The sequence below is a fragment of the Marmota monax genome, unplaced genomic scaffold (assembly GCF_021218885.2).
Source record: "Marmota monax isolate L192 unplaced genomic scaffold, Marmota_monax_Labrador192_F-V1.1 WCK01_AAM20220418_F8-fsc00106, whole genome shotgun sequence".
Classification (NCBI taxonomy): Eukaryota; Metazoa; Chordata; class Mammalia; order Rodentia; family Sciuridae; genus Marmota; species Marmota monax.
The window spans coordinates 8,950,743-8,963,515 of NW_026695218.1; the positions used below are offsets into that span (position 1 = coordinate 8,950,743).

The window sequence follows — 12,773 nt, forward strand, 5'->3', positions numbered from 1 at the left end:
GACATATTAGTTAGCCATTCCCTCTTATCATTAAAACTATGCCTTATTAGGACAGTATTAAAAATAAATCTGTTTTATATTTTAAAACTCTCTTAGCTTAATGTAAGCATTACTTTGCAATGTTGCTTTTAAATAGTTTCATGAATTTAATGTTTCTCAAAATTAGCGTGTAAACTATCACTAATATTAACAACTCTTACCTTTTTATGAGATGATAAAATCAAAATATCCTTTAAACCACCAAATGGTTTTGTCAAGTTATTAATTTCTTCTATAGAATAGCCTTTATTAGGCAAATTAGAAATAAGTACCACGCACATTTCTTCTGATTCCTTCAAAAGAAATTAAGAAATTAGTATTAAAATTTTTTAACTTATTTTTATATTTAAATTTATACTTCACATCATTATGTTAGTACTTAAATTGTGTTTACTTCTGAGAAAAGTCTGACCAATTCAGGAGGCTGGAATAAACTTCAAATAAAAAACAACCTTTCCCCTTACATTTGCAAATTTACATTCTTCAAATATACAGAGTAACTATAGTCAAACAACCTGTCACCTAGTCCTGATCTGTGGGTTGTTTTCCCCCTGCCATTCGGTGTTTTAAAACATAAGCTTACTTACAACTTCTTTTTTTTTCATGTACTATTGCCATTTCCTATACCTTGTGACACAACATCCTCAATCTCCAAATTAGTGTGTATCTTTTTATCTTCCCAAGTAAGATAATTATTTTTAGGCAACATAAAAAAAAGCTTACCCAATTCATTAAGATCCTTACCCAACAACCTAATCCACACTTTGAGGAAGTACTTTCTTTTCTACTGTTACCTATCTTGATCCATTTTATTTTCTAAAATAACTGTTTCATCAATACTATTTTTCTTTTTGTGAATTTGGGAAAATTTCTAAGGATAAGCTATATAGTAAGCTTGGCAGTTTTTCACTTTTGTTTAAAAAAAAAGGTAGAAACTTATAATTTTCATAAACCCTCTGAGAGTGATTTACTGGCACATCATATGTGTAATTCCAGTGCTTCAGGAGACTGAGGCAAGAGGATCTTGAGTTCAAAAATCAGCCTCAGCAACTTGTCCAATCCCTGAGCAACTTAGCAACACTCTAACTAAAATATAAAAAGGGCTGGGGGTGTGGCTTAGTGGTTATGCACCCCTGGCTGGGTTCAACAACCCATACCAAAAAAATGGTTCCTTTTAAAGTCCTTTAAGGGATTCCTAAAATACTTAGTGACTTCTTAAAGAATGAATTAATGGATTTGTTACAGCAAAATAAATTTGTGCTTATTAGCACCTGAGTGACCTTAAAATCTAAACAAATAAAATATGGATTAATGATACTTTAATATTCTTAATGATAAATATAACTACAAGAAAATAATCAAAGCGAACTTTATGATCTTTAAATAAACTGGAAACTCCACCTGCCCCTCCAAAAGTCCCCACAACATCAAACAACCTCGTGTGTTCTAAAAAATATAATATTAGCATATCTCCTAGGAAGAAAAAAGATACCATGAAATTCTGAGTTCTAATTTGATGAACTGTTATTTACCCCAAACCCCATTTTAGCTATTCTCAGGGAAAAGTGATCTTTTCAAATATGTACACATTTTTTGGTAATCTATCCCTAAGATCTACTCTGTAACTCAAGGTTTTTGAACTGAAACCATATTTAAGGAGTCACAAATGACTGAATTTTCCACAACACAAATACTGTAAATTTTTTTTACGTGGATCTACAAAAAAAACCAAAACAACTGTTTTGTCAAAATTTGAGCTTTAAAGAAATAAAATAAAAACTGACCTTGTTAACTGCTTCATTTTCTGTGGCTTCCAAAGCAGCTTCTTAATACCAAAATAATAATAAAAATTAGTTTTTTTAAATTCATGTAGATATATTTATTAAAATCTCACTTTACAATGGATTGAACAGAAGCTATATGCACATATTTACAATTGACAAAAGACTAGAAAATTAGTAGGTAATAACTACAAAAGAGACACTAGCTTTTAGATAATATTTTTTTTTCCTTGTAAGAGCAAAATTTCGGAATAATCTTGTGTATGACAGTGGTATTTAAAAATACATAGCTGTGTGTGTGTGTGTGCGTGCACGAGCACACACACACACACACACACAGAGATACAAAACTTGGTACTGCTTTTCTTAAAATTTAAAAATTTTCCTCTATCCTTAACCGTAGGGGAACAAAATAAAATTCTATTGGCCTACCTGAAATAGTTTCTTTAGCACTGTTTTCAGCAGCTTTAGCTTCTGTACTGGTATTTACTTCAGAATTTGCTGCATGAAATAGTCTGTTTTAGTAGTCTACAAAAACACTTATCTAATTAAACTAGTAAATGTAAATAATAACAAATTATTTTGTCATTTCAAGTCTCTTTCACTGTCCTGGTTCAAATCAAACTCAACCTAACACATTTCTTTCTGAAAACAAAATAATCCCTTTGAGGATTTTTAAGGGAAATTTCAAAATACATCCTGAATACACAATAAAAGGATCTAAAAAAAATAAAATACAGAATGATAATACTTCAAGCTTACCTGGTACAGTTACAGGTTTGTTTAAATCTTTATTTTTTATATTCCCAGCCTTTCTGGCTTCTAAAGACTTCTTTCCAGTAGATTTTCCTTTTAAAACAATCCAACTGTTATTCTACAGGTCTGTTCAATTATTTTAGCATGCTTCATACTAATGTATTAGTAAATGAATTGTTCAACTTTATTGTAAAAGCAGTTCTTTCCATATATTCATTATTTCCATTTATTTTCAATATCTGTTTACCAATAGTAAAAGTAAATTTAAGTTGAGATACAATTTTAAAAAAATATTTTTTAGTTGTAGTTGGACACAATACCTTTATTTTATTTATTTATTTTTATGAGGTGCTGGGGATCAAACCCAGAGCCTTGCACGTGCTAGGTGAGCACTATACTGCTGAGCCACAACCCCAGCCCAAGATACAATGTTTTGTTGATGGCCTTAAATAAATTTAACCTTCATGTAGTAGAAACACATAATCACAGAAGCAAAACATGTTTTAGAATTTCTGCAAAGGTTCTTTGATACTAGTCTAAGAAAAGATACCACCACTAAGAAGATCATGCTAAGTTTCAAAAAGCTACATTTATTTAAAATAACGTACTTAGAGAGAAAATGTACTATTTCTTTACAGAGAAATTCATTCTACTAACATGGAAAGAACTAATCTTTTAAAGTAACAAACATCAAAAAAATTATACAAGCTAGGAAAGGTAATGTGAAGCAAATATTCTGAAAAAAAAAAAAAAAAGAACAAGGCAAAGACTAAACTATTTATAGGAGAGAATGACAGAGTAGCCTTATTATATGATTATAAATCTGTCAAACTATACAATCTATAAAACTACATATATAGTTAAATATAATCAATACAATCTATAAAGCTATATATACAGATGTGTGCATGTGTGAATAAATAAAATATAGATAATATGAGTTATATCACTGCACAAAAATGTATCTTTAATGGCAGTTTACTGTCCAAGATAAAAGTACCAGCAAATAAAAGTCCTATATAGATCATAGCAATATCTATTTTCAAGATGTTATTAAATACTAAAAATTATTTGTGAATTTAAAATTTGTTTCTGATATTGTATTTGTATGCTTTAAGGAAGAATTAAAAGTAAACGTAATAAAACCTCTTTTAGTCTTACCTGTTTTGATAGCTTTAACTTTAGCAGCTACTGTTACCACAGATTTTACAGAACCCGCTGATTTCCCTAAATAACAAAAGCTAAGGTCAAAACCGGTTTACTTAACTAGTATCAGCAATCTCCAAAGAACAAACTTCACAGAGAAAGAATATACGCACAACCGCACAGATGATTTTCTAAAATCCAGCTATGATAATTTATTCAGGGGGAAAAGAAATCACTGACATAAGAATTCATTCTCCTACTAGGATATAAACAAAGGTGTTTGGAGATTGTCACAACTATCTAACAGTAACCTTGTAAGAATACAACCATACTTTTGAAAAATTAAATCAATCTCTCTCTCTCACACACACACACACACACACACACACACGCACACACACATATACACCCTGGGACAGGCAGAGAGAATTGAGGGGGGTGGAGAAAGACAGACACACAGAGAGAGGGAGGGAGGGAGGGAATAACTGACATCTATAAAATCCAATAGTAATAGTGTACAAATCCACCTTTTATATTCAAGGACAGACCATAATCGTTGTTCTAGAGGAGGACATACAATCAATCAACAAGTACATGAAAAAATGCTCACCATCTCTAGCAGTCAGAGAAATGCAAATCAAAACCACCCTAAGATACCATCTCACTCCAGTTAGATTGGCAGCCATTAGGAAGTCAAACAACAACAAGTGCTGGCGAGGATGTGGGGAAAAGGGTACACGTGTACATTGCTGGTGGGACTGCAAATTGGTGCAGCCAATTTGGAAAGCAGTATGGAGATTTCTTGGAAAGCTGGGAATGGAGCCACCATTTGACCCAGCTATTCCCCTTCTCGGTCTATTCCCTAAAGACCTAAAAAGAGCATGCTACAGGGACACTGCTACATCGATGTTCATAGCAGCACAATTCACAATAGCTAGACTGTGGAACCAACCTAGATGCCCTTCAATGGATGAATGGATAAAAAAAATGTGGCATTTATACACAATGGAGTATTACTCTGCATTAAAAAATGACAAAATCATAGAATTTACAGGGAAATGGATGGCATTAGAGCAGATTATGCTAAGGGAAGCTAGCCAATCCCTAAAAAACAAATGCCAAATGTCTTCTTTGATATAAGGAGAGTAACTAAGAACAGAGTAGGGTCGAAGAGCATGAGAAGAAGATTAACATTAAACAGGGATGAGAGGTGGGAGGGAAAGGGAGAGAGAAGGGAAAATGCATGGAAATGGAAGGAGACCCTCAGAGTTATACAAAAGTACATACAAGAGGAAGTGAGGGGAAGGGGAAAAATAATATAAGGGGGACAAACGAATGTCAGTAGAGGGGGCAGAGAGAGGGGAGGGGAGGGGAGGGGAGGGGAGGGGAGGGGAGGGGAGGGGAGGGGAGGGGAGGGGGGATAGTAGAGGATAGGAAAGGCAGCAGAATACAACAGACATTAGTATGGCAATATGTAAATCAATGGATGTGTAACTGATGTGATTCTGCAATCTGTATATGGGGTAAAAATGGGAGCTCATAACCCACTTGAATCAAATTGTGAAATATGATATCAAGAACTATGTAATGTTTTGAACAGCCAACAATAAAAAATTAAAAAAAAATAAAAAAAATAAAACAGCAACATGAAAGGAATCTTTCAATTTTGCTTTTCAGAGTTTCATATACCCAAAGATTAAAATTAAACAATTTATAAGTAACTTTGTGTCATTCTGAGTCCTGCTTCATTCTGCCTGAGATGTGAATGTGCTATTTATCCAGCATATCAACAATGTATACCTGGTCCATTAGTTACTCAGTAGCAGTCTCTGATATCACACTATTACTTGAGCATTTGTGTTTATTTAACTACTTAATTATGGCCCCAAAGCTCAAGAGTAGTGATGCTGGGCTGGGTTGTGGCTCAGTGGTAATACGTTCACCTCACATGTGTGAGGCATTGGGTTCAATCCTCAGCACCACATAAAAAACAAATAACTACATTGTCTCCATCCTACAACTGAAAAAAAAAGTGTTGTGATGCTGACAATTCACACATGCCAAAGAAGCTGTAAAGTGCTTCTTACTTTAGGTGAAAGTACAATTGGTAAAATATTTTTAGAGATCATATTCCCTTAACTTTTTATTATTTTATTATCATTGCTAATTTTTACTGTGCCTAGCGTATAAAATAAACTTTATCACAGATATTTATGTGTCAGAAAAACAGTATATGTGTGGTTTGGTACTATCTGCAGTATCAGGTATCTACTGTGGGTTGTGGAACACATCTCTGTGGGTACAGGAACTACTGCACCAATTCCTTACAATCTGTCACACAACTAGTCAATTCTTAGTAATTTGTAAATTTTTTTAACACTTATTATTTTTTTAGTTGTAGGTGGACACAATATCTTTATTTTATTTTTAGGTGGTGCTGAAAATCGAACCCAGTGCCCACATGTGCCAGGCGAGCACTCTCCCACTGAGCAACAACCCCAGCACCCAGTAATCTGTAACTTTGCCCCAGTAAGCCTATCATGCATTTCTTTTACTATCCCTATTATTATCACAAGTCAATTCACTTTCCTATTTCCATTTGTATACCAAAATTTGAGAAGGAAAAAAAAAAAGCCAGCATCTATTTCCAACATCCTTTGCCCTAGTAATAATTCCTCAAGAAATACAAAGATGACTCTTGGGATGTTTCTAGCAGCTTTATCTCCCAGCCTACCAAATCTCTACCAGTGACTTCCATACCCTTCCTATCAAAGTAATAATGAACTGTTGATAAATAAATGCAGTCTTAAAACAAGTTTCCTTGCAATATAAGACCCCCTCAGATGACTGCTTCTAAGAAACTGCTACATGAAAATTCTGGGTCTGCCACTAACGGTGGTATTTCCCAGTAAAAAGCTACTTCTTTTCCTGTTTAATACTGTAGGGAAGACAATTTAATCCACTGCTCTTATCCACTTAAAGATGACCCTGAATTAACCTGCATTTAGTAGAAATGGGAGGGAAAGGAAAAGGAAGCATTATGCCAGAGTAAAGAAAATAATAATAATTACTTTAAAACCTACTAGTTTTATAAAAACTGCAAAGAGATCATGTTTGCTTTCTGGACTATTGTATAAAACAAAGTGAGAGACAACATCAATGAAAGAAAAGGAAGAAAATATCTGTGATGTTCATTATAAGAAATACTTTCTCCAGTTTAAATATCTTACTTTGATAATTACTATAAGGAAAGAATATTATGCACTAAATCTCTCGTTTCTCAGAATTGCAGGATGACTGTATATTTTGAGGATTAATATACATTCAATAAGACTGTATCACATGAAATCCAAGACTACTGCTACACATTCTTAATTTAAAGTAAGCTAATGTGTCTAGATCTTAACTGTAAACACACCTGGAGGACTGAGTGTGGCTCAGTGGTAGAGCACTTGCTAGCATGAGAAAGGACACTGTTTCAATCTCCCCCCTCCCAAAAAATTACCTGTAGATTTGTTTACTTTGACTGAAGATGTCTTGGTTTGTCCAGTTTTGGCTAAAATAACAAGAAAAATATTTCAATAACACATTATAATAACATCATTTGGGTTAAGGTAAGAGCTAACCTGGCCATAATTTTGATTATGTGTATGGCAAGAAACATCCCAAGATGTTCTTGAGGAATTATTACTAGGGCAAATTCTTAAAGATGAACTTGATCTGTCAAAAGGTACACACTAAATTTTTAACAATTAATATTAAAAGAGCCCTCCAGCGTGGCTGTACCAATTAATATTCCCATCAAATATGAGAGTGGGGCTTCTACATTTCCACTCAAACATAACAACTTATGTTTGAGTAACTTAACCATAAGCTTAACTCAGTGACAAAAGTTATGAAATCTTTCCAATGTGACATCAACACTGGTATGATTTAATTTTTGTTAATTATGGAAAAAGTTGAATCAATTTTCACGTTTAAATATCATCCTTATTTTTTACATCCCTACATCATCTTACATACTTATTCTATTTGCCAAATTTCTCTTTAAGTTGTTGACATTTTCCTCATTTACTAGTCCCCTTTAAATATTAAGAAATTGGTCTATATCACACAGGTAACAATTTTTAAAATGCAATTATACAAAATTTTTATGTAAAAGTATTTTTTATGTAATCAAATGTTTTCCTATTTGGAATGAATTTCCTCATTTTGGAATTTAAAAAATATGTTGTCCACATTTAAAAATATCTTTACCAGGCTATGTGACACATTAAATTTCTGATCCAATGGTTATTTTGATATAAATACTTAACTTTTCTGGGGGGGAATACCGGTAATTGGACTCAAGGGCACTTGACCACTGAGTCACACCCCCAGCCCTATTTGTATTTCATTTAGAGACAGCCTCTGCTGAGGCTGCCTTTGAACTCCTGATCCTCCTGCCTCAACCTCCTAAGCTGCTGGGATTACAGTCATGCGCCGCTGTGTAAGACTTAACATTTAAATGATAGAAAAATAAAATTAAATATGTTCCCTTACCCAGCAAGTAAAGGATACAAAGACTTATTAACACAAATTATTAATACCAAGTGATTTAATGTATAAATTATTACTAGAAGAGAGCTGCAAACTTCTAACAGAGTAGGAAAGTCAGGGAAGGTACTGAAGAAACTGAGACAGGCCATAAAGAATGAATTAAAATTGGCCTTAACCCTACCCCACAAAAGGAAGTCTTCACTGACCTTTTGTATAGAATTATTTTATTTTTAAATCCAGTGCCTTACACATGCTAAGGAATACAGTCACAGCCCCTTCACCGATTTTTTTTACCTTTAGCACCTTGCCTGGTACTTGTTAAGTAGGTACTAAGTAAAGCTCACTGAGAGTCAGACAACAATTACATGAATGGTCAGCATAAGTAAAGAACTGAGAGATGAATGAGCATAGCATGCCTAGAATATAAATTGTTCTGAGAGGCTGAAACATAGCTGAGTTTTGAGGTAGAAAAAAGGAAGATGAAGCCTTCAAAGGGCAAAGGGTAATTTATGTAAAGATGAAGAATTTGGACTTTATTCTATACTAGATTTTAAAAAGGTTAAAAGGTAGGCACAGTGGTGCATACCTACAATCCCAGAGACTTGGGAGGCTGAGCAGGAGGATCTCAAGTTGGAGGTCAGGCTCAGCAACTTAGAAAGACCCTGTCTCAAAATAAAAAATAAAAAGGTCTGGGGATGCAGCTCAGTGGTAGAGCTCCCCTGGGTTCAATCCATGGTAATTGTTTTAAATGAGACGAGTACATCTGAGGGTATGGAGAAGGTTTAAATATGTATAAGAGATGTAACTGGTCCTTAAAGACATGGAAAGGAGAGAATCAACTAGGAAAAAAAGCATAGCATGAAAAGTGGAACAAACTTTTAGGGAAACTATTAAGATAAAAGAAGAACAGTGATCAAGAGAGATTAAGAACAAGCTCTGTAATCATTTATTATTTTTATAATTATATATTTTTTGTATGTGTGTGGTGCTGGGAATCAAACACAGGGCCTTGCACATGCTAGGCAAGCACTCTACCACTGAGTTATATTCCCAGCCCCTATAATTACATTTAAAATAAAGTAATTTTTATCTGGGAATTCATTTTGATAGCAGTACTTTTATGCAGGCGAAACACTTTGAAATCATACAGTTTGAGTCCTAATTCTTCATGTGGTCTTCAGTAAGTCAAATAACTTCTCTGAATCTGTTTACTTATTTAAAAATGAGAAAAGATTACATAAAGTAACTAACATAAATACATTAAGTGCCCAGTGTAAATAACATAACTCAAATAGATGCTCAAAATTTGACTTACCCCTGTTTTCCCTTTTTGGGAACAGATTGTTAGTAGAACTTTTTGCTTAAAAAAAAATCACTATTATTTACACACTATATTCTAAAGGTAAATGAATTAATCACCTTTACCCTGGTTCTATTTTTTTCTTTTGGTCACAGCACTTCTCACTTTCTAAAACACATATTATTTAATGTTTTTATTTCTTTCATATTAGTATTGGGTGAGAATTTAAAAGTCTCCCTTTATGATCAAATTTATGTTTTTGCCTCTTCCCCACAGCTTCAATCTTTTTGATGTGCTTATAATCAAACTATCTTTAATTGACTTTTCATATCACTCTTCAATCTGACATATCTAATCTCAAAAAAGATATTGTATACCATTCTTTCACCTAACACTTCTTTATAGGTTCCTCTCTTTCTATATTTACATTAGAAAATAGGAAGTGCTTAGTATTTAACTTGAAGCATTTTTCTTCACAGTAATTATTTTTATTATATTAGAAAAATTTAACATTTATACTTTACACTTAGAAAATTTCCTACATATCTGCATTTCACATTCAATGCCATATGACTAGCTATTAAAAATATTCAGGAGATATTCTAAAATAGCTGAATTCTGGCTAAATTGAAATCTAACATCACGTTTCCCCCAAGCTAAAATAAATAAATAAAACTGTGGCTATGTTTTTCTGTAATAACCAATATTACCACTTTTTTTTTTTTTTGTAGTTGTCGACGGACAGCATGCCCCTATTTTATTTGTTTATTCTTATGTGGTGCTAAGGGTTAAACCCAGTGCCTCACACATGCTACTAAGCAAGCGCCTTGCCTTGCTGCTGAACTACAGGCAAACCCAATATTATCATTCTTGGAGCAAAATTCATCCAACCCAAAACTTTAAAATTATTATATTCCTTTAATATTTATATCTTACTAAAAAAATTCCACACAACAAAATTCAAACTTTACCTTCATATGCCATTCTAATTAACCTTTTCATATCAAGTCCCAATTACCCCAAGTGAATCCAACTGTTTCCTCAATAGAACTTTTCAATCTCTCCATTTATCAATCTATGTAAGAATCCTAAACAACTAGTAGATGGCTCCATATTTTCTATGGCAATTTTACCCAGGGTCTGTACCAACTTTTACCAATTTTAGAGTAAAAATGGAGTGTACTTTAGCCAAGCTTAGGAAACAGAGGATTAAAAAAAACTGAAAATAAATGTTTCACGGATTTAAAAAAAAAAAAATAGTACATACCCCAAATTTTATCTGACCCAAATCATCTTCTAGAAATTACTCCCATGCAACACATTTTGGGAAATGTTATTAACTGGGTCAAATAAAAAACTCCCCAGCATGACTCCTAAAGGCCTTCTACAGAGTACTTCCTCAGTTTTACTGCCTTTGTTATGCCATCTCCCTGCAAAAGGTAATCTTGTTTCTATGTAATACTTGTTTTTTTTTAATATTTATTTTTCAGGTGTAGTTGGACACAATACCTTAATTTATTTATTTTTATGTGGTGCTGAGGATCGAACCCAAAGGCGTGATAGGTGAGCACTCTACTGCTGAACTATAACCCCAGCCCTCTATGTAATACTTGTAATATATACATCATCTAATTTAAAATCTTAGTCAAAATGACTGCCACAGTACCTCCATTAATGTCCAATGCTTCATTACTTTATCCAACTAAACATTATTAGAGAAAGGAGATAATTTTACACAATCCAATTTTCCAGTCACTTGGTTAATAATTTTAGTACCTCAAATCCTATCTTATTCTGAAAAGAAATCCAAAACTCACTATATACCTGCCATCCCCAAACAGAACATACAAAAAACAATTTAATTCTCTGATTATATTTCATGTCTGCTTTATTTTAGTTTTCTCTCTGTCATTCACTATTAATCTATTTATCCTTACTAGTCTCAAGAGGGTATATTTTGGCAGCAATTTTTTTCTAGTCCTAACTGGATTGAGGGAAAAAGATAACAATTTTTTAAAACTATGCAAAATTCATTTAGCTAGATTCATAAAAAAGACATGAAGTACCTTCCTGAGTGTAAAGAAACAACTTTTAGCACCCGAATGCAATAATATCTATTTACTTAGTCTTTTGTTATTGTTGTTGTTATTTACTTTTTGACTCTCAGCTAACTTTAAAAAACCAAAGGGAAACAGGTAAGCAATCTTACCAAACCTTTCTTTACGTTTTATCTTGTGGTTTATTGGGAAAGGTTGGAGCGAAGTATTATTAAAACTAACCTAAATATGTAAAAATACAGCTACAGCTATTAAATATGGAACTATAATAGGTCGTTTATATACATTATCTCATAGAGTCCTTATCTTTATTCCAGATATTCTGTATTACAGAGCACTAAATATTAAATGCTTACTTAATACAATTAAAGAATGCAATTTAAAGTATAATAATGATTTTCAAGCATCATCTTGTAAAAACATTCAAGTGAAATGACAAAACACCCTCATTTGGATGAATATTAAGGTTAACAACTTACCAGAAGCTGAAGTAACAGTTTCAACAGTTTTTGAAGCATCTGCATCTTTCCTATTTAAAAGAAGAAAAAAATTAGCAACCAACTTAGAAGTTCTATAAAATTTTAAAAATGCAGCATTCAAAACTGAAAAAGGTAAACATCATTCCACTGGAACAATGTCCCATTTAAATTATAGTTATGGTGATTTAAAATACAGTTTTAAAATTTAAATTTTTCAATTCATATACACATTAATTCTCACATATGAAATCATAGAATCACTTACTTTAAAGCAGATGCAGCTAATTTCTTTGAGTCTGAAGTTTTCTTCTTCATTTCTTTGTTCTATAAACGAAAAATATTTTGAACAAAAATTTTAGCTTTCTCCCAATTATAAAAATTAATTTAGAAAATGCACAAAAGCAAAAGGAATTCAAAAAGAAAAATAAAAACCATTGAAAATCTTCCTACTATGAAGTATAAATGCTTATTTACCCTTTTTTCTACATACAGATAGAATAAAAATATTTCCTTCAATTTGTGATCATACAGCAGAATTTTATATTTTCTCATCACTCACATACATTTTTCTAATCATTATCTTTCAAAAACATGATTTCTCATAGTGTTGTGACATTTCAGATGTCTAACTGCCAGCACTCCAATTCAATCAAGGTAAATTACTTAGCTTTGATTA

The 12,773-nt window shown here is 32.7% G+C and overlaps 1 protein-coding gene across 5 annotated transcripts in view; it reads right to left on the reverse strand.

Moving 5' to 3' along the window:
- Znf638 (zinc finger protein 638) overlaps window positions 1-12,773 on the reverse strand; it is a 69,681-nt gene that overhangs the window by 22,476 nt on the left and 34,432 nt on the right. For 4 of the 5 annotated variants that reach the window (XM_046432178.2, XM_046432177.1, XM_046432179.2 and 1 more), the window contains 8 exons: window positions 12,363-12,421; window positions 12,098-12,147; window positions 7,228-7,278; window positions 3,738-3,803; window positions 2,583-2,669; window positions 2,253-2,321; window positions 1,824-1,864; window positions 201-332 (listed from right to left, as the gene is read on the reverse strand). In XM_046432178.2, the coding sequence (XP_046288134.1) occupies window positions 201-332; window positions 1,824-1,864; window positions 2,253-2,321; window positions 2,583-2,669; window positions 3,738-3,803; window positions 7,228-7,278; window positions 12,098-12,147; window positions 12,363-12,421 (555 nt within the window). The remainder of the gene's footprint in view (window positions 1-200; window positions 333-1,823; window positions 1,865-2,252; window positions 2,322-2,582; window positions 2,670-3,737; window positions 3,804-7,227; window positions 7,279-12,097; window positions 12,148-12,362; window positions 12,422-12,773) is intronic. The other variant, XM_046432176.2, reaches the window with a different exon arrangement.